At 41.8% G+C, this 20,293-nt stretch overlaps 1 protein-coding gene across 1 annotated transcript in view; it reads left to right on the top strand.

The window, feature by feature from the left end:
* The first annotated feature begins 757 nt into the window (after nt 1-757).
* kcnab1a (potassium voltage-gated channel subfamily A regulatory beta subunit 1a) overlaps nt 758-20,293 on the top strand; it is a 108,541-nt gene continuing 89,005 nt past the window's right edge. The window contains exon 1 of the mRNA XM_080509202.1: nt 758-1,258. Coding sequence (XP_080365328.1) covers nt 987-1,258 — 272 coding nt within the window. The 5' untranslated portion in view covers nt 758-986. The remainder of the gene's footprint in view (nt 1,259-20,293) is intronic.

The following is a 20,293-nucleotide window of genomic DNA, read 5'->3' as shown; positions in this document are numbered from 1 at the left end:
TGTGTGTGTGTGTGTCAACTATGGAAAATGCAGGGCTGTTCGTAGGACACTTACTTATATTATATATGTTGAATATATATAACATACTGTCTGTCTGCCGTCATATTGTGTGTTGTGCACTGCAGCCAAATGTCAGTGTTTCCACACCGTTATGTCGGACAAAGGCGCAAATGTACATTTCTCCCACACTAGCCTGGAGTCTTATGACACACAGAAGGGTGTGAAGAGTCTGAGACTCTGAAATGGTGCAGCAGGTGGGTATATATAGAGCCGTCACTTATAACAGCCAAAGATAGAAAAATAAATAAAATAAAAATGCAATGTGTGCCTGCCGCTTTACATGTCGTGTGTGTGTGTGTGTGTGTGTGAGTTAATACTCAACACAGTAGCTGTGTTTGAAATAGTTTACACTTAATTTTCCTTTACTTTTTACCTTGCATGCAATTACCTTTTAATGACTTTTCGTGACAGTGCTTTTGATGTGCATGGGATCGTGTAGTTGTAAATGCATTACTGTGTGTGTGTGTGTGTGTGTGTGTGTGTGTGTGTGTGTGCATTTTCAACACCGTGGCATGTTTGGCTCCCTCCTTTTAGGCCAGGGCAGGCTGTGACGAGACAAGGAAACCAGGATCTTGTTTCAGACTGGATGAGGTTATAAGAGAACAGAGAGAACTGTGCACGGAGGGAAAGACAGATAGTCACACAGAAAGAGGAGAAAAGAACTTAACTCAAGCACACGAGACAAAAAAAACATCAAAAAAACCCACAAAACAAAACAAAAAAACCCATAAACCCAGGAAACCAAGGCAGAGAGGTTCAGGGTTGTGGGAGGCGGCTGTACGGAAGACACAAGAAGACCTGCATCATTTTCTGAAGCTGGATTTACTGGGAAATTGACTCGGACATACTCAAAAACCTGAAACGGTTCCTTCTTACCTTGATCCCTGATCTCTGCCCTTGAGGGGGAGGGGGCACCCTCTGGGGCCATGTTAGCCGCCCGGAGCAGCGGAGGGGGATCCAGCGGTGGACACCAGCCACCCCACGTGCACCGAAAGCAGTCGGTGGCCTCTCTGAGTGGGGCGAAAGGCCACCGCAGCAACTCCCAGGATGCCAAGCGGGGTTCCTCCTCCGGGAAGCAGGTGGCGCAGCACCGACAGAAGGCGGCGCTCATCAGAGAGATGGAGACCAATTGGTACCTGAAAATGTTTGGACTTGGCAAAGAGGATACAGTCGCACATAAGACTGGCATGCTCTACAGGTCAGTTAAGCCCTGTGTGAGTGTGAAAGCTTGCCGAGAAGCGACCTGGCTGGAGGCCCAGTCTATTTGACAGTCCACAGAATCACACACGGATAAATTCATTTGAGAAGCGCTTCGGCAAACATAAACAGTCGTATACTCAAACACACGCGCACAACTATCAAATGCAACCGCGAGTAAACTGATAGATTATACGCATGTATGGTGAGGAAAGTATTTCGGAGCTGGGTCGTCAAGTGCTCTCTGATGACAAGTGGTTCCCCCTCTGTTCCATAGTTTCATTTTGTGTGTTGCTGGAGTCACGCTGGTCGTAACGACCTCGGGCTTAGCGTTGTGTCACCTGATCGGGCTGTAATGCCAATAGCCAGCATCTGTCTTGTTGCGTTTGTCTGTGTTGACATCTTCCACCGCCATGGTGACAAAACATGGACGCTGGAGGGAGCGTTTTGAGTCCTGTCGGTGTGACTGACGGGAGGGAAGCGCCAATAATGGCAGAGCCACCTCCCAATGTTTTAAACCTGACCAAAGCCCTCCTTCTTTCAATTTAACTGTGAATGTGACGCTCCCTCTTAAAGCTCCTTCTCTCCACTCAATCTTTTTTTTTTTTCCTCACACTTTGCTATTTTCAGTATTCGATTCTCCTCGCCTGACCCCCATCGCCATGTCTTCAGCTCTCAGCGCTCTCCTCTTCTTTCTTGTTGCTAAATGCCTAATCCTCCTGTGCCCCATTCCAATCATGGAAGCCCAAAGCTCCACATTCATCAGTCTGCAGTCTGGCCTTTTTCCTTTCCCTACAACCCCCCCGCCTCCACCCTCGCCCTCACTCTTTCCCCTCTCTTCATTTTCCAGCTTCCCTGCTGGTGTTTGGGCTTTGTTCGCTTTCTAATTTGGAGAAACAAAGTGGGGCAGAGACCAGAAAGCAACGAGATAAAGAAGCCAGGGCACATATGAGAAAATGAGAAAAAGTTGAGGTCCCAACACCACATTTGTCTGTGTGCACTGCTCGTAGAAAAATAATGGCAGAGAATTTCTGAGCTGCACACATGTAATGTGTTGGTTTTGTCCACATACTCTGTTAATCTGTTAAAAATATGCATTTGAGGTTAATTGGTTGTTTTTTTTTTATTCATGTGAGTGTGTGTACCCCTCCTTTGCTCATGGTCGACCCCAGTGAAGTGGCCCAGAACTGATGCACTATGTGACACTGCATTAATCAATAATGGTGCTTTTGTGTTCCCATGTCACTGTGTTCTTACAATAACTTTGATCGGGGCCCTGAAAAAATGAAATACAACATGTTTATGTTCTTTTAACCACACACCCCTGTGTGTATTCATTACATTGGTAGGAAAAAAAAAAGATAGCACACATAACAGTTTAACCTAAAACTGATTCCCAACACTTTAGTGATGTCGCCCATGTCGTTGTTATTTCAAAACAGACTTTTGAATGCTCTTTAAAAGTCATCCCGGTGACATGCTGGTGGCTGCTCACCTCCCATCCATGTTGTTTACAGGCTCATAAAATGATGATGAAGGCCTCTCACTGGTTGGCTGATGGAGTGACAGGTGCATGTGGAGAGTGGCGAGTGTGTTTAAAAGACATGCTTCTGAAGCGATGAGCTCAGTGGAGCGCCAATAAAAATGACGCTGTGTGAATCACTGGGAGATTAGCGCAACCTTTAAATGCAGGCACACACTGTCACAGAGTTAGAGAAAAACACACTCTATGATCCCGCCCCCTTTGAAAAATCAATACTGATAATTTTGTCAGATCACTTCAGACTCTATTGTTATCACGTAGGAGTCAGTCCTCGACTAACGATTGGCCCTGACCTAGAAAAGCTGAACCCCTCGACAAATCTCCTTCTCGCCAACACACACACACACACACACACACACACACACACACACACACACACACACACACACACACACACACACACACACACACACACACACACACACACACACACACACACACACACACACACACACACACACACACACACACACACACACACAGGCTCCTCTGTCCGAGTCTGATGTGACGGATGCCAAACAGCATCCGATGGCTGGATATCCTCTCTTTCTCTTTTTAAATCGGAACAATTGCTTCAATTTTTAGTGATTCAAGTGATTCTGCATAAAAAGTGGGGCAAAATACAGCCATTGAAATTCTGCTCTATTGCTAAACACAACAGCTCTAAAAATAGCCTGTTCTCCCACAGAGGAACTGGGCTTTTTTTTGTTGCCCCTAAGAAATGAAATACTGATTATTTGTAGATGAATAGAGGATATTAAAACAAAGCTGTCGCCTAATTAATGTTTTGCAAATCGTGAAAATATTATGAACATGATGGGCTGTAACAGATACATTTAAGTTTAATATATTTCATGTCACAGGCCAACAATAAGACGAAGATGTTCATTTAGCTTTTTTTTTTTTTTTTTTTTGGATTTTGTTGAGAAAACTGTTACGGTGTTGGGATCAAGTTATTTTGGGCAGCTCAGAATTAAATTAGGTGCTGTGCTCATTATACATGTTATTTTTCACTTTATCAGCCTCTATAAAGACGTCAAGGAGCTTCAAGCCGAAGCTCATTAGAAAAGCTCGTTTGAAGACGTCACCTCCAGCTGTGTTTTAGTTACACGTAATAAATTCAAATCTATTCATTGAAAAATCAGCACATATTGAGACTCATATTTCCTTCCTTTCTGCTTTTAGAACTTCTTTGATTGTTGTTGGGGACATTGAAAACACTAGTTTACAAAATCTACTCTACAAATTGATTTTTGTCTGACAGTGAGCCTCACAAATATTGTATCAACGTCTTGTCAAAGCTTTGATTCAAAGAAATAGTCATAGGCTATAACACCAGGCCACCGAGCAGCTGAAAGCTTAAATCCTGCTGCCTTTAAATGATAATGACAGCCAACAGTATCAGTGCCCTGCTCTGATGAGGTATTGGGGTTATATTTCCTCATACCCTTGACACCAGGCGTGACAAAGGTGTGGAAACATGACACTATTGTATGGAGAACAAAAACACATGTTACAGTGGAGTTTGATGGATGAAGCCTGAGGATGGTGCCAATATTAGCAGTTCCATTGTCACATTAGCCGCACCATCACACACTTTAAAACACGTCAAGAGTATCCAGCCCGCCAGTGATGAAATATCTCAATATACAAAGCCCATTATAAGGTCTGATTCTGATATATTCCATAAAGCATGTGGTGGTTTAGTCTTATATCATATATACTTTTCACAGTATATCCACATCGACCTCGCTCTACTCTCAAGTTTCAGCATTAATCTAGATTTTCAATGATATTAACAATGGGGTTTAGTGGAGAATGTAGGCCAACACACTGGTATTAAACAGGAGCAGGACAGTCCCTGAGGCCTGGAGGCTGATCACTGGCATAATTATTACTTCCATGGAGTCAGATGACATAGAAAAAGCTTCCCCATTTAAGCAAACAACAAAGAGATATGGTTTTATACTCTGGAGGTTGTGTGAAGGTTAATTTGACGGCAAAAAGAGATGCAAGGCATGGTGGCAAGCTGTACTGCTGGTCTGGTCCTGTTTCCATCACACACACTGGATGATTGCCAAACATATGTAATCAGTATATAGGGATTCGCTGACAGTAGGGAGTACATGAGAGGGTGGTAGGGGGAAAAAATGAAAGAGACAGGAGAAGACAGTTAATTAGTCTCTGGGAATAACGAGGAACAAGGGGCGGATTGTGAAAATTCTGAGTGAAAATTTATAAAACAATAAATTAGGCGAAGAGAGAGTTGTGAGGTGGAGGGTAAACAGCTAAATTAACCCCAGAGCAAATTGTGAGGTAGAGATTTTCCTTTGATTATCATACCATGTGGCACGGTTTCTGTGTGTTACGCACCCACCTGAATCTTTAGTGGCAGTAAGGAATAAAGATAACTTAAAAAAAAAATCCGATAATTAAGTCATGTTTTGCAGAACTTCAGTCACACACATCCATAATGACATAGACGGGCTATTTATAAACAGAAATTAACATGAAAGGCATGTTTTTGGTCTGCGGGATGAGATCAGTGCATCCGAGCATGCCCAGGAAGAACATGCAGATAGAAAGGCTTGTAATAAAGTACTTGAAGTTCAGCAAGCATACTGCTTTTCCACTTTTAGAATCCTAATTGGTTGTATGCCAACATATTTCTATTCTTTGCAATGCAGCCATGTAACTTTTTATATACTGTATGATTTGGCTGATAAACGTGCTTTCAACATATCATTTTATCATTCAAGATTCAATGACTGAATTGCAGTTTGAAAGAAACTAATATTTTGAGTACGTTTTGAGGAGAGTACTTTTACATGTGAAGCACTGTAATGGCTGTATAATATGCACATTAATGACACTTTCCACCTCTGAGCTAAATTGTCCACTTCCTGGTCTCCCCTCTCATTGTGGCCTCGCTGCCTTCTCGTCTCTCTGCTTTGCTGCTCCTGTCAATGACTCACCTGCCCACATGCTGAAAGGCTCGCAGGAGCAGATGACTCCTCTAAACACCAGAGGCCAAAATAAAAGTGGAGAATAAACACAAACGGACAGAAACTTCTGGAAGATGGCAAACATTTTTTTTTATTACCTAATAATAAAACTGGCTGTATATGTATGCGCATGGGTGTGTATATCTAGTCACTATAAATACGCTGTAAACACGCTCAGGCATTGCGTAAGCGCCGTTGACATTCTCGCTACAAAGCAGGATCAGTTTTTCCATCAGCCCTGCTGGACGATGAATACAGCTGCCGCTCCATCAAACGCTCTGACTCGCTCTACATGGAGAGATGGCTGTGTATGTGTATGTATGATCGTCTTCGAAATATGATTTATATAGTTCAATTGTATGTTTTCAGATGCATACAGTCAGTCTGGGGTCTGATAGTGGTTTGGAAAAGATTATATCACATAAACCTAAATCAGTTATAAGGGAAGCAGCCGTTCGGTGGTACATTCTCTTTTAAGCTCTTAAGTCTTGTTGTCATCCTGGAAGTCATCTGACCAATTTACTGATAACAGTTTTGTGCTCTATAACAAGACCTTCACACATTGTGTTGGTCTGAGTCTGATGATTACCCAAGTAAAGAACAAAATGATGATCTTGACAAACTAAAAGTTTTTATATGTGCTTTTGCTGCACATTCCCCACATGGCCGCAGAAATAACTCAGTGGATTTCCCCGTGTTGTTTCTTTGGTGAGTCTCATTTTATAATGTGTGTAGGGGTACCGATCATACTCAAAGTACTCTTTTCTGTGTGTGTGTGTGTGTGTGTGTGTGTGTGTGTGTGTGTGTGTGTGTGTGTGTGTGTGTGTGTGTGTGTGTGTGTGTGTGTGTGTGTGTGTGTGTGTGTGTGTGTGTGTGTGTGGAGTGGAATACTGACAGAGTATTTTCCAACCCAAATTTCCTGATATGGTAGAATGGCATTCCTCGTGATTCCCACAATCCACCGAAGGAACAGACGTGATGTCACTGAAGGCTCTCATGAGAAGGCCAGTGATGAAAGATTGTGTGTGTGTGTGTGTGTGTGTGTGTGTGTGTGTGTGTGTGTGTGTGTGTGTGTGCGTGCATGTGTAAAGCCGCAAATGGAGGCTTCCCCATTTTCACTTTGTGGCTTACTTCATAACAAAAACGCTGCCCACAGACTGTGCATGCCCTGGGCTGCATGCAAGTGTGTGTGTAATGTGAGTGTGTGAGTGTGTTTACTTTAGGTGTTTGTTGCGGGCAGAGCTCCAGAGTACACTTTGTTTGGAGAGAGTCAGTAGCCAGTGTAAGAAATGTATGCGAATGCAATGAAATGGATTAAATTGAGATGTTTTGTAGTATTTCGATTACACAGACGGGTCAAACGCAAACAACGATGGACATGAGAACCAAGCCTCTTTGTGCTAAATGAAAGGAAAAAAAAAACCAACCCACAAAGAGATGAGATGAACGAAAGCAAATTAGAGATGTAAATGCTGGAAAAAGAGACAGGGGAAGAAATCAGGAGCATGTGAAAGGGCTTGTGACTGAGGGAATACTGGGAGACAAAGGAAGGATGATGATGGAAGTGAGAGTGGGAGAGAGGATAAGAGGGAGAAAAAAGGGTAAAAAGAAGGAGAGAGAGGGGTGAAGAGAGGGAGGGAGAGAAAAGCGTCCCAGATTCCCAGGCCATTTAATAGGGAGCAAAACCAAACTGAGCTTATAATGTAACTGGCTGAGCAGGGGGCAAAGGGACAGTGTGTGTGTTTGTGTGCGTGCGACAGAGAGAGAGAGAGAGAGAGAGAGAGAGAGAAAGAGAGAGAGAGAGGAGAGGGGGAGTTATCGCTCCCTCTCTCTGTCCTAGTGTGTGTAACTCTCTCTCTTTCGGTCTGTGTGTATGTGTTCAGAGAACATATGTGGCTCAGCGCATGAAGGAAAGCATGTGAGAAAAAAAAAAAAACATGTTTTTTTTTTGTCATTTGTGGACTTGCATTCTGCCGACAGACTGGACTGAAGTTGAATGATGGACTTTAAAATTCACTTTCGAAATGCTAATTCCATGTTGGATTCTTAAGCAAGTTGTTTTTTTTTTTGTTTTTTTTTTTCATTTTCCCTGATAAAAGGAATATACTTTCTGTGGAGCTCGATCCAGAGGAATACTTCAGTTAGCTTCAATCAAATGCTCACACACGCACTCCTCTGTAGCACCGCGTGGGCGAGGGGCCTACCTGGATTACCCTGAGCGTACATGTTTGTGGGGCACACTAAAAGAAGAAAGGAGAGACTGAAAGAGAGAATAAAGTGACGACGAGGGCTTGCACTGGAAGATGTACTTGTACAAAGCAACATGCCCAGAGATCCCCAACCCAAAGCAGAAGAGTGCCAGGTGTCAGGGCGGAGGTCAGACTGGGATCCAGGCTCAGGGGAGGCTCGCCAGGCAGGCGTCCATGGGGGCCGCCACGCGGCCGTATGCCCCTCTGATGCTGTGGACTCCGACCAAAACCAAGGGTGTAGTGGAGCTCAAACAGCTGGAGGAGTTTCTCAACTTCCACTCGTTGTCGCTTCAGGATACAGTGAAGAGTCAGACTGGCATGGTGTACAGGTAATATCACCTGAGGATGGTTTGGTAACGCTCTGCTCTGTGGTCAGGCTTTGTGATCAGACTGTATTCGGTGTCAGGTCCACTTCCTCTGTACCGCCTGTGAGGGCCTCGTCTCTATGGTTGGTTTTAGTGTTGTGATTGGACAAAGTGTTTGCTTTCTGGATGAAATCTGATGTTTGTCTGTGAGTGATTGGGATTGTTATTCTTGCAAGAGGAGACAATGTCACAGTACAACTTTTGCATGACTGTCCAGGAGTTTGTCGAACTATGAAGTCAGACAGTGCCTTCTTAAAGGCTGAAATGTTCTCAGTGTTGTGCATTCAAGGACACCAAAAGCAGCACAGAGGTTCCAAAAGTGCTGACACAGGTCATCCTTGAATGCAGACTGCAGATTAAACATCATTCTTTACGAGACAAAACAGGATTTCTCAAGACTTCATGTGTGAGAACAAACCTTAAATAACTTAAATAACACTTGATGTCAACAGTAGAAAGCAGCACATTTAGTGAGCCCACCTTGTGCACAACAACAAAAAGGTCACCGCTATTATATTATGCAAAGTTCATTGCATGGTAGGGGCTATTGATCTCCATGTGAAGTCCACCAGTTGATCGATCATGCTGTGAAGGCTATAATCTGTCAGGATGTTGTATGAGCACTGCTCATTGGCTTTTGCTTGATGGTTCCCAGAAAATTCTCTATTTATGACGTCTAATTTTTCTGTTATTAATCTACATCCTACATCCAGAATTTGTGTATGTATTTGAAGGATTTGATATAGGCACATGCACACACCAACACAAGAAATTAAAACTATAAGAGAAGATATCGTAGCTGGAAACCTCCAACAAAGTTTCCTGAGCATCGGTGATTTTACACATCTTAAAAGTGAATGGCACCTGTTTCTTTCACATTCAACCTGCATCTCATACTGGCTACTTCAAACCATACACATCTGACCAGTTTTAAAACATGTCAGTGGATCTCTTTGCGATTTGAGCTCTAAAATCATCTCCAGTCAGAACATGAACTCATAAAACACCAGATTTAGATCAAATCCCCAAATCCCCCAAACGGCTCATGGGAAGCGTTAACATTTTATTATCAAGAATCCAGTTCGGGCTCGTCGGGCAATTGAAAAGAGTGCTGTCATGTATTCGTTGTTTTACATGAAATCTGTCGTCTGTGACTAAGCGTGGTGTTGGTGAGTGGTCTGACTGAGTGTGATTGGGACATAATGGATCGCTGCTCAGCCCTCGGGCGAGAACGCAGCATGGAGCTGCTTTCGCTCTCATTGTGTTGCTGGATCTACAGAGAAACAGAACAGAAATAAATTGTCCTATTCTTAAGTTGAGCTTCTCTCGTTGACTTCAGCTTGTTGATCTTTCATTGTCATTTATTTTTTGAACCAGTTTCACATGATCACCGTTGGCCGAGACGCTGAACAAACATGGCCACATTTAACGCAGGATTTCTCGCTCAGTATCACTTTACCTTGTTTTTTTCTTTTTGCAATTTCATAAAACTCTGTTTCTCGTCGGATGATGATGTGTAATTTTTGCCATTTGCAAAGTTTCTGAAAAGAAATCCCTTAACAGGCTGCACGATGTGCTTCAAAATGTGTGTCCGTGTGTGTTTTATATTTGGCGAAGCTGCCGGCTTAACATTTCTATGAACTATATTTTGGTCAGTTGAACAGCCTGTTCGTTCCTTGAGGCCCGCTTCATCAGTGATTCTGTACTAAATTCTGCTGACATATTCAACTGTATTACAGTCCGTGTAATAATAAACACTACCTAAACTTATTCTGCTGTTGCATAGGGAGATAGAAAATGTCGGCACAGAGCGTTCCTTGTCCATCAACGGTGTGTGTCCACAGCCGGGAGGAAAAGAGAGTGATGGCAGTGTATTTTCTTTTTATCCCTGTTGGATTAACCTGGATATGGGAGCTCATATGGCCATGCCCAGCCTGCTTTTTGCCCTAGGAGACTGGCATACAGTATGTAAACCCATCATGGGTCCATGTGTGTTTAAAAGTTTATGGTTATTGCCATGGTAACCTAATAAAACAGCTGGCTGCCCACATCCTTTTCCAGGTCAGTGTGTTTCAGTGGTCAAGAGCCATGCTGGGCAGTCCCTCTACACTCATGCATGAACACAAACAAGGAAGACACATTTGTTTTAGTGAACAAAATGTGTTTAAAAAAAAAAATCTTGCTTAGAACTGGAGACTTTAAATAGTTTTTTCATCAACGCTTTAACTATAAAACATTAAAGACCTGCAGTTGCTCAACTAAAACACTCTGCCTAAAATGCTTTTATTTGCATATGACTGTCCCGAAGGAATAAATGCAAATCAGTGTGGTGGCCTCAGTGCCTTCAGAGAGTGTTGTCCTCTAAAATCGCTGCTGGTTCTGTGGAGAGATGTGAATTGTGACATGATACAGTCTGTGGAATTCAACTTTGAATCAACTCAAGGTTATTTTGTCCCTGTGACCCTTTTGAATAAAAAAAATAAATAAATAACCATCCTACCATATTAGGTTGTTCCTCCCAAACCTTTGCTCTTTCATACTGAATATTTTGTCACGGTCACACACACAGACAAATGCATGCACATATTCAAACCTGTGCTACTATCTTTGCGGTCCATAACAATCCCAACCAGTTCCTAACCATTTTTGAAGGAGTGAACAAAAACAATGTAAACGTTTAACATAATTAGTCCCTGTCATTTTAATCATGTTGATTTTGTGCATAAATCTATTCAAAATGCCAGGATGTCTTTAACCATGTACGGTACACATACTGATGGATGCTGCTAGTCTGTCATTTATGTGATGGCCCAATGACAATAACCTCATTTCTTAATAAAGCTAAAGCTCAGTGAGCAAGATGGAGAGAGACACTAGCTCTACAGATATTCAACGGTTTTCATGTATGAAAAACTGTCAAATTAGGAAAAAGTGTTGGAAAAAAGTCTTTATTTCAGTCTATTTTGCTGTAAAGACATGTAAGCATCTGTAAAAACACCTGTAATGAGAGCAGGCACACATATGTAAACAATAACCAACAGACAAAATTGTCTGCTCATTGTAGACCTTTAATTTATTCAGAAAGATATGCTGAGCACAGATGGGAATGAGAAAGAAACAAGAAGGAGAATCCGAGTCTCGACTTCATAGCCTCACATGGCCTGTCGTTTATTATTCATGAGAGTGTGAGTCGGTTTGGGGCGTCGGTGTGTGTTTTCAGTTTGTAAAGGCGCATCTATGGGTATTTGTGAGACGGCAAATGTAGCTTCGTCTGTGTGCATGTTCAGTGTATCGTTAACGTGCATCTTGACCATGTGAGCAGCTCAGCGTTGTTCAAATCGGAACGTATGAATTCATCATCTCCTCTGGGCTAATGTGGCGAAAGTTTACGCTAATTATCTCTTCAGCTCTGGATAGTGTTGCTGTGCAACACTGTTAGTGAAGCGTGTTATGGAGGCTGAGATCAGCCACTTGTGTTGTGCAGACGGAGCCGAAGGAGTTTGGGAAATCTCGGAGAAGTGATGTTGACGGCCACCCAACGCACATGTCGGTCCTGAGCAGCTCACCACTGAGGGAGCAGCCAAACACAGGTTTCTCTGGTTCTGTCATGCTCCTGCTTCTCTTTGGGCCGTCACTCATTCATCTCGCGCTGTATTAAAGAAGGTGTGTTATTATCCAACGCCTCTACCATCTGTGATTTTTTAAAATTTCTTCCATGTCGATTTTGATAAGAAAACACAATGAAAAAGGACTACGCTTTAATAAAACCCATATATATTTTATTAAAACTGTGTGAAACTCAATGTCATTAAAAAAATGTTAATAGAAATTTGTTGTGTAACAGTTATAGTTATGCCACCTCTATAAAAAAAGATAGCGATTTCCCCATCATCGGCTTCTTTTAGGGAGCCCAACAGCTAGTAACAAAAATACTTTTTCAATTTGACAAACATTAGTAAATCTAGCAGCCAAACAAAAGTATATTAATCAAAGCATTTGCAGCACAAGAATGAGTTTAGAGTTAATATGTGAATTTCATCCCTGAGTTGGCAGTCCTGCTTGACTCAGATTTTAAAATATATTCATTTGATGTGTGTCATACGGTCTGCTGGTCAAGGAGCTTTAATCACTGTGAGAGGGAGATAGATTTTATTCTCTGTGTTTCCAAAAAAAAAAAAAAGGAGCATAATGGGAGAAACGAGGCTAAAGAGGGAAGGTGATGCATTTCCCTTTATTTGTCCAACAAACTGTTCAAAACACGCACTAATGCTTCTTGTGCTGGATTTGGGCAGGGTTTGGTTTTGGGACAGGAGTGGAAGCTTTCCTGTTCTTATTGGATCAATAAATGACCATTAAGCTAAAAAAAATTATAAAAAAATGACATTTGTATTCAGCTAACCTTTGAAATCGGCAAAGCACAAATCGAGAACATCCCCTTTTAACCTAAATGCTAAAGGAGTTGCAGAAACAAAAGGTTTTTGATTACTCTTTCTCTGATTTAACGCAGTCATCAATTTAATCAGCTGTGCAGCAAAGTACATTAATCTGAAGGCCATGATATTATAGGACACAGAGCAAGCGGCGCTTGCTGGCAAAGGGATTGATGGGGGAGAGCCATTTGGACCTCTGGGAGGAAGAGGGTCACATTATGAAGCATATGTCATGTGCTGTTGGGGAAAACAGTGTGTGTCTTTTTGTATGCGAGCAATTCTCATGTTGTCGAAGCAAAGTTCTATTTGCACGAACAGATTTTAGGATCTGAATATGTACAACTAAGTTGTTAGCCTTACAAATGAAAGTTGTGAATTACGGTTATTGATGATTGATGTTGGTGAGGTTGGAGTCACACTCCAGGGAATAAAATCAACGTGATGTACTCTGAAGTTATGCAAACAGGGCCGTGTGTGTCTGAGTAGAATAGACTGTCTGGATGTTTGTCAGTCCATCTGATTAAATGTGCTGCTGTGAGGCTTTGGTGTGAAGGTGACAGAGTGACGCTGTAACCACAGCTGCTTTACTGCTCCTCTCTGTCACTCACTTTATTCTCTGCATCTCTCTATTTTTTTTTTACCCATTCTTTCTCCTTCAGCTTTTCTACTGAACTCTGTTTCATCAAAAAGTTGCTTGTTTCTATTTTTGTGAAATCATAGTGAAATCATGGTAAGTTAAATTCTGAAATTCAGAATAAGAAAATGACTCAAGTGACTTCATGTATTTGTTTGACTTTTAATAGGGATATTTCTTTTTTTGTGATTTCGCAGTCCATGTCCAAAAAGATTAGGTACAAGAAAAGTGCATAAACTTTCTCACTCAAAGTGGCTGGGATTTGGGTGAAAATGTTTTTATTTCTTACTGGTACTTAATTTTTGGCAGCAAGCAACAGACACACAAAAGATGTAATCTGAAATTTAGCTTCCTGTCCCACTACGGACCGCCATTACGTCCAAATACATGCTTCCACGTGTTGTGACATTGATCCCGTTTTGCTTAAGGGCTGCTAAGTTTCTCATCCGCACCGTGGCCGTGGCACGTCGCCCACGGCAATCACGACCAGTTCGGTTTGCCCATCCTGTCCCTCCTGCGTTGTCTGACATCCATCCCGTTCGGTCCACGGCGGCCTGAAACGGGGCTGCCGTGAACATGTAAATGTACCCTAAGCTAAACCTCGGGGATGTTTGTGGTTCTCCATATTGACATTATGATCTCAAGCAAGAAAAGGAGATGGCTGTGAGGCTGTACAAGATTGCCCAATCCAATGAACCACTTTGTACCACAAGGTGGTTCAAGCGTCCAGCCAATCTCTGTCCAAAAACCTCCTTTAGATGTTTTATGCTTTGTTGGCTTTGGTTGTAGTAACGAACCTCCTTTGTTTAGTGGCACTGATGCTGTGCTCAATACTTCACTGTGGAGAGGGCACCAGAGCAAATGATGCATAGTAAAATACAACAGAGCTGCACCCTGTCCATTTCTGTAATGCGGAGAATATCAGGCCTCTTCTCTCTGGACTGGAGTCTTGTGTTCACTCACAGTGTTTAGAGTCTACTCTCTGCCTATGTAAGGAGAAACTGTCCTGGCACGCTACTTTATTTATTACATTGCTGAACAGGCAGAAATGGCAATAGTGAAAAACTGTCTGGTAGAAAGTGAGGATTGATGACACTAAAATGCAAGTATGCATGGACTTAAGAGTGAGAAAGGCTCATTTTCAAGTTTAGATTCTTGCAGTGTGCAATATTGAGTACAAGAGAACGAGTCTTCCGTTCTCTATGTGTCGTCCTTTTCCCCCCCGAGGTGTGTGTGTCAGCGTGTGCTCTCAGGAAGTCTTTATTTGTAATCAAAAAGCAGTCTGCAAAAATGTACTTTCAACCAATGATTCACTGACCAAGGGTGTATAGAAACACACACACACACACACACACACACACACACACACACACACACACACACACACACACACACACACACACACACACACACACACACACACACACACACACACACACACACACACACACACACTTGCACATGCAGATAAATGCGTCAATTGCTCATTTTTTATTAATCTTGGAAAACAAGTGAATATTTAACAGAAGAGCTAGTATCCTCTCTCAATACTTAATTTGGGCAAGTGTGAGTGTTTGTGTGTGTGTGTGTGTGTGTGTGTGTGTGTGTGTGTGTGTGTGTGTGTGCGCATGTGTTGTGCTTGTGTGCTCAATCATTGCATATCTGTGTGACGAATTGTATTTGTTCCCAATACATGAGCTGTTTGACATTTCTATATACTGTAGCGAACTACTAATAGTCGAAACAAAGTGACACTGGCTATTTTTCCATTGTTTCATCACAAATTCTAGTTATGTACAATTTTACCAAGGACAGTAAAGTTTTTAGTTTTCAGAAACACCTTTCAGATGGCTGCATCAGTAGAAGATTGAGAACCTTTTTCTATTATTAATGCTCTGGATTGTGTTAAACTGCGAAGGGCTTTACACAAGGAATTACATTAACCACTATCCTGTAACACCTTTGGCTCAGAAGCAGTCATGTAATAAAGTACTTTGGACCGAGGGACAGGGAGCATCTAGTTTTGTACTGTAATTACAAGATGGGTTAGTGTGCGGATTAAATGCCACAGTGAGGTCAATTCAGCCATACTACTATCAAATCCAGGATTTGCAGCTAAATAAATGTATCATGAAGGATTTTTTTGGAGTTAAGTGTCTTTGTCAATGATAACTTTTATCTAAGGGAAAATTGGAACTTCTCGAACATTCTATCCTATTGAGTACAATATCACTAACTAACTAACTAACCAACTAACTACCTAATGACCCTTTTTAGCCAGTTGTGCAATGAAAACTGATCATATTTGTTCATTAAAGAAGAGTAAAGAATTTAGGAATATCCCTCTGAGATTTATTCTATTCTATTCTATTCTATTCTATTGTATTCTATTCTATTCTATAGCCCATACTATGGTAGCCAGTGCAAAGCACCAATTAATTTAAAAACATGTTGCTTGACAACCAAATGTTATGACCTTAAATAACAATAATACTTGAAAAAAATGAATGGGATGTGAACGTTTGAAAATTGGACATGTATGGTCAAAAGCATTGCGGGTGGATACAAAAATAACATTACTATACATCCGCGACTGAAACAAGTGCAGCATTCACATGACATGGAGTGACCTCCACTTATAAAACTGACTTGTTTTTCTGTCTGGTAAAAACTGTATGGTTCTGAGACTCGGCACGCCGCTGGTGTTATGGACATTATAATGTTGCATGTTTGTTTGTGGAGGCCGTGGTGTTGATCAGGCCACAATTCTTCTGCATTTCCAGTTTGTCCAAGTGAGGTCCTTTGTTTTTGAGTTGAGCTGTCGGGAAGTTGATTTCAAGCTGTGGTCTGTAGTCTTATAGAGAGCATGTGCAAAAACACTAAAAGCCAACTTGAATCTATGAATCTGTGCTCTATACTAAGCTGCCCATTTAGTTTGTGGTACACTTGTCTGAATTTAAATGTTTTTGATTGAGAACCAAAATAAATCAAAATCTGTGAATGTCTGCTTATGCAGCAGACATGTTGACTAACCATGGAGGGTGATAATGAAGCAGTATCACATGAGAGGAGGTGCAGTGGTATTGGATACTTGGTAGATAAACTCCCGAGTCAATATTTTCTGGTTAAGCTCCTAAAAGAACGTCACTTGAAGGAATAAAACCACCTGAACTAATCAATTCTATTGATCAGTTTAGGTTTTTTTTCCCCTTTTCATGTTCACAATATTTGGTTTCACAACTATTTATGATACATTTTCAAAAACACAAAAACCATCTCCATGTCAATTCTTCCCAGAGAGAAATGGCAAAGAAGTAGTATTTTATTAATTCTATTCTTATTGTTGATATGAACATGTAAGGAGTGATACCATTCATCAACACCCATCTTATTCAGTGGTAAGTAAATTACACAGTACAGCAATAATAACGAACTACTTCATGAAATACAGTGAGACATGAAAAGATACAAAGCTGAATGAAGAAAGTCGACATCGATACGAGACATTTTTCTGTATGTCTATTAAAAAAAAATTGTACATGTAGGTTTTACGTATCGTTCAGCATTTGTTACATTTTTGTGTCTTATTATGCATGTTAACAGGTTAAGATTATTCATTCAAACTCTTTACTTAAATAAAAGTAAGTTTCTGAAATGTGCTCAAGCATTTATTCTCTCGTAACCTAACCGTATTTAATGCTTAAACAAAACAACGAGGGCAAACTGAAACTCTTATCAGACTGAAGCAGTTTCACTGTGTTTCTTGTGAAGTGTAATTTGTTAATACAACCCTGGGTTGATCAATGATGTCACCATGGCATGGTGGCACACTGTACAGCACTGTCACGCACACTCCCACGTCTCCAGGTCATTAGCTTTGTATTGAGTGAGCTAATGTGTGTTCTTAACATGACTTTCATCAGTAAATCAGCTCTACAGCTTCAAATATCCCGTAGCTGTTACTCTTCTCTTCTCTTTGTCTTCTTCTTAGCAACACACACAGACAGACACACACACACACACACACACACACACACACACACACACACACACGGACACACAGATCTCTGGTGTTTCACTTGTGTCAGCACTGGCCCGGTGTGCGAATCGATGAGGTTGCCCTATCGACATGCTCATTTACGAAAGTGCCAGACAGAAATATATGGTATACTTGACTGCTGCCAGGATGGGCCAAGTCGTCGCCATAGATCACCATGCTTGGCTGACCAGTGTTTGAAACTCTCTGGGTTCTTAAAAAAGAAAGAAAAACCATGATGTCAGCATAACTGAACTCATCTTGATTAAACTTGAGAAAGACATAACCTGAGACAGAGATTTGAGTATTGGCTGGCCAATAAAAGTGCTGAGGTCGGCTTTCGAAAGCGTTTAAACTTTTACTGAATAAAGACTTTGAAAGTATCAACGTGTCAGCGATCCATCTCTCTGGTTTTGGGTCTCCCAGTCGTTCTCCCTCGCCACTGTGAGCTTTAGGTATCACTGTCTCGCTCCTTCTCTCTCTTGCTCTTTGTCCATTATTAATGAGGACTGATAAGCGCTCACTCACCAGGCAGGGTTCTTGTTGGGCCTCAATGAGGTCGTTTGAGGATAACGACCCGTCGGAGCTTCGTCTGACTCTCCCGCTCTGCTCGGCCAAGTTTTACTTTGTCGCTCACACAGAAATATTCATCTTTTCACTTTAAATGTCCAAGGTGACTCTGCAACCTTTAACAAACCTGATCACAGCCAAAGTACCACATAACGGTCAGTCTGAGCTCACCTTTGTGTAACTCAATTAAGTTCTCAGAAGAGATTCACTGACGTGTGTGTGTGTGTGTGTGTGAGTGTGTGTGTGTGTGTCTGTGTCAAAATGAGATATGAGACTCATTTGTAAGGTGGGTGCTGCGTACAGGAGGGACAATGGAGGTGTAGGATGAACCACTCTGGGGAGATGGAAACACTTCAAAAGCATATTCATTGGTTACATGCTGCAGGTGGGTTGAGGAAAGAAAGACAATGCAATATTGGGAGTCGGAGAATTAAATCATCGGAGAGGATGCGAGGCATAAATGTGCACTCCCAACTCGGATTATGGTGCTGTGTGGTTGCTGGACCGCTAGGGGGAGCCGTGGACCTGCTGTCACTTTGGCAATGATCTTGAAAGTAATGGTATACCAGTGTTCTTGTGTGTGAATACCTGCTTGTCAACAGTGTGTGTCTGTAGTCACTTCACCTCATGTATGTGGTTTAGAGTAGCATCACACATCCTAATGTCCAACTCACCCGAGCAAAGCTCACAGTCTTGGAGAGCAGGACGTCGTTTCCTCTTTGCGTTTGCTGGCTGCAAACCAGCAGCAGAAAGCCTGGGCATAGCTTTCAGCTGTCCGTCAGCGAAAAGTCGTGTGTTCAGAGGGAATGTTTGACCAAGTGAAGTGTCGCTTTAAGAGGTGCTGCAGTGCTGATGCAGAGGTCGGGTGTAGCGGATTTCAGATACAACTCTGAAATCTCCACTCGACAAGCTCCAATGTCAGACCTGCTGGAGCTCTGTTGGCAAATTTACAATTTTCCCCATCTTTATCTTTTTCTTCAGTGTTTTCTTAAACTCCTACTAAGCACTGTTGTCACCCTGGCAAATTGTTTATACATGATTTTCTTCTGTCATTTATTTGTGTGTGTGTGTGTGTGTGTGTGTGTGTGTGTGTGTGTGTGTGTGTGTGTGTGTGTGTGTGTGTGTGTGTGTGTGTGTGTGTGTGTGTGTGTGTGTGTGTGTGTGTGTGTGTGTCTAACACTTCATAAGTGCTGTCATCAGTTTTATCTTCCTTGCTTTGTTTTTGCAGAGTCACACTTGCATTGGACGCTCAGTTTTACTGTCACCATAGATCTTCTCTTTACAGCACTAAGCTGATACAGTGACGCAGGCAAAGTTTATGCTCCGTGGATCAGCACTTTTCTTGTCATTTTCTGTGCGTGTGTGTGTGTGTGTGTATTCTTGGATGCAGTGATAACAAAGAAAAAGGTAATACACTGTCTCCCTCAAGGCCCATTATGAGAAGAGCGGTGAGAAAAAAAGGGACCAAGAGTGCAAAGAGTGCGATATGAAAGATTTTTCTCCTCAGTAAACCATTGTGTATTACACACACACATGCACATGGATACTGCAGTATCTGTCACAGTTGAAACAGTGTAAGTGGAGGGAAATGCTGTGCAAAAACACATTGCTTAAAGCATTGTGTTCACATACTGAACAAGAAGTGGCTACATGTTTCCAAATCCATAAATGACCAGTTAAATATTTCAGTGGCTTCAGTGGAGCAATGCAGCACATATGCAGTAGTCTGGCCAGTGACTGCAGTCTCTCATTTCAGTGAGTTTTCACTCATCTTGTGGAATTGTTTCCCAGTCCTCTTCCTAGGACCACACTGCCCCACAAGACTCAGGCATTAGAAAGAGTAATATAACCTTGTTAGTGATAGCAGCCAATGTTGCATTGGAAATTAGATCAAATTAATTTGCCAAAATGGAAATAGCACGATGGAAATTGATGAATGGGCCATGTATACCATGTCTACGTGTGTTCACGTTTTCACGAGAGATCATGTTGACATGTTAATGTTTGAACAGCTGTATAGCAGAGACTTTATGTTTTCACAACAGTGTGTCAATATCAGCCAAAACTTTTGCGAAAAGTCAGCAAAGTGGACATTTCAAAGCTGCTAATCCTCTGATATGAAAGGGAGTGTTTACATCTTAAGTCTGTTTTTCTCTCACAGTTCTGTATAAATATAGTTTAAAAATAGAAACATTAAAACCTTA

This window comes from Blennius ocellaris (genome assembly GCF_963422515.1).
Source record: "Blennius ocellaris genome assembly, chromosome: 2".
Lineage (NCBI taxonomy): Eukaryota > Metazoa > Chordata > Actinopteri > Blenniiformes > Blenniidae > Blennius > Blennius ocellaris.
The sequence above is the reverse complement of the archived record's forward strand: the minus strand, read 5'-3'. Positions and strand labels throughout refer to the sequence as shown.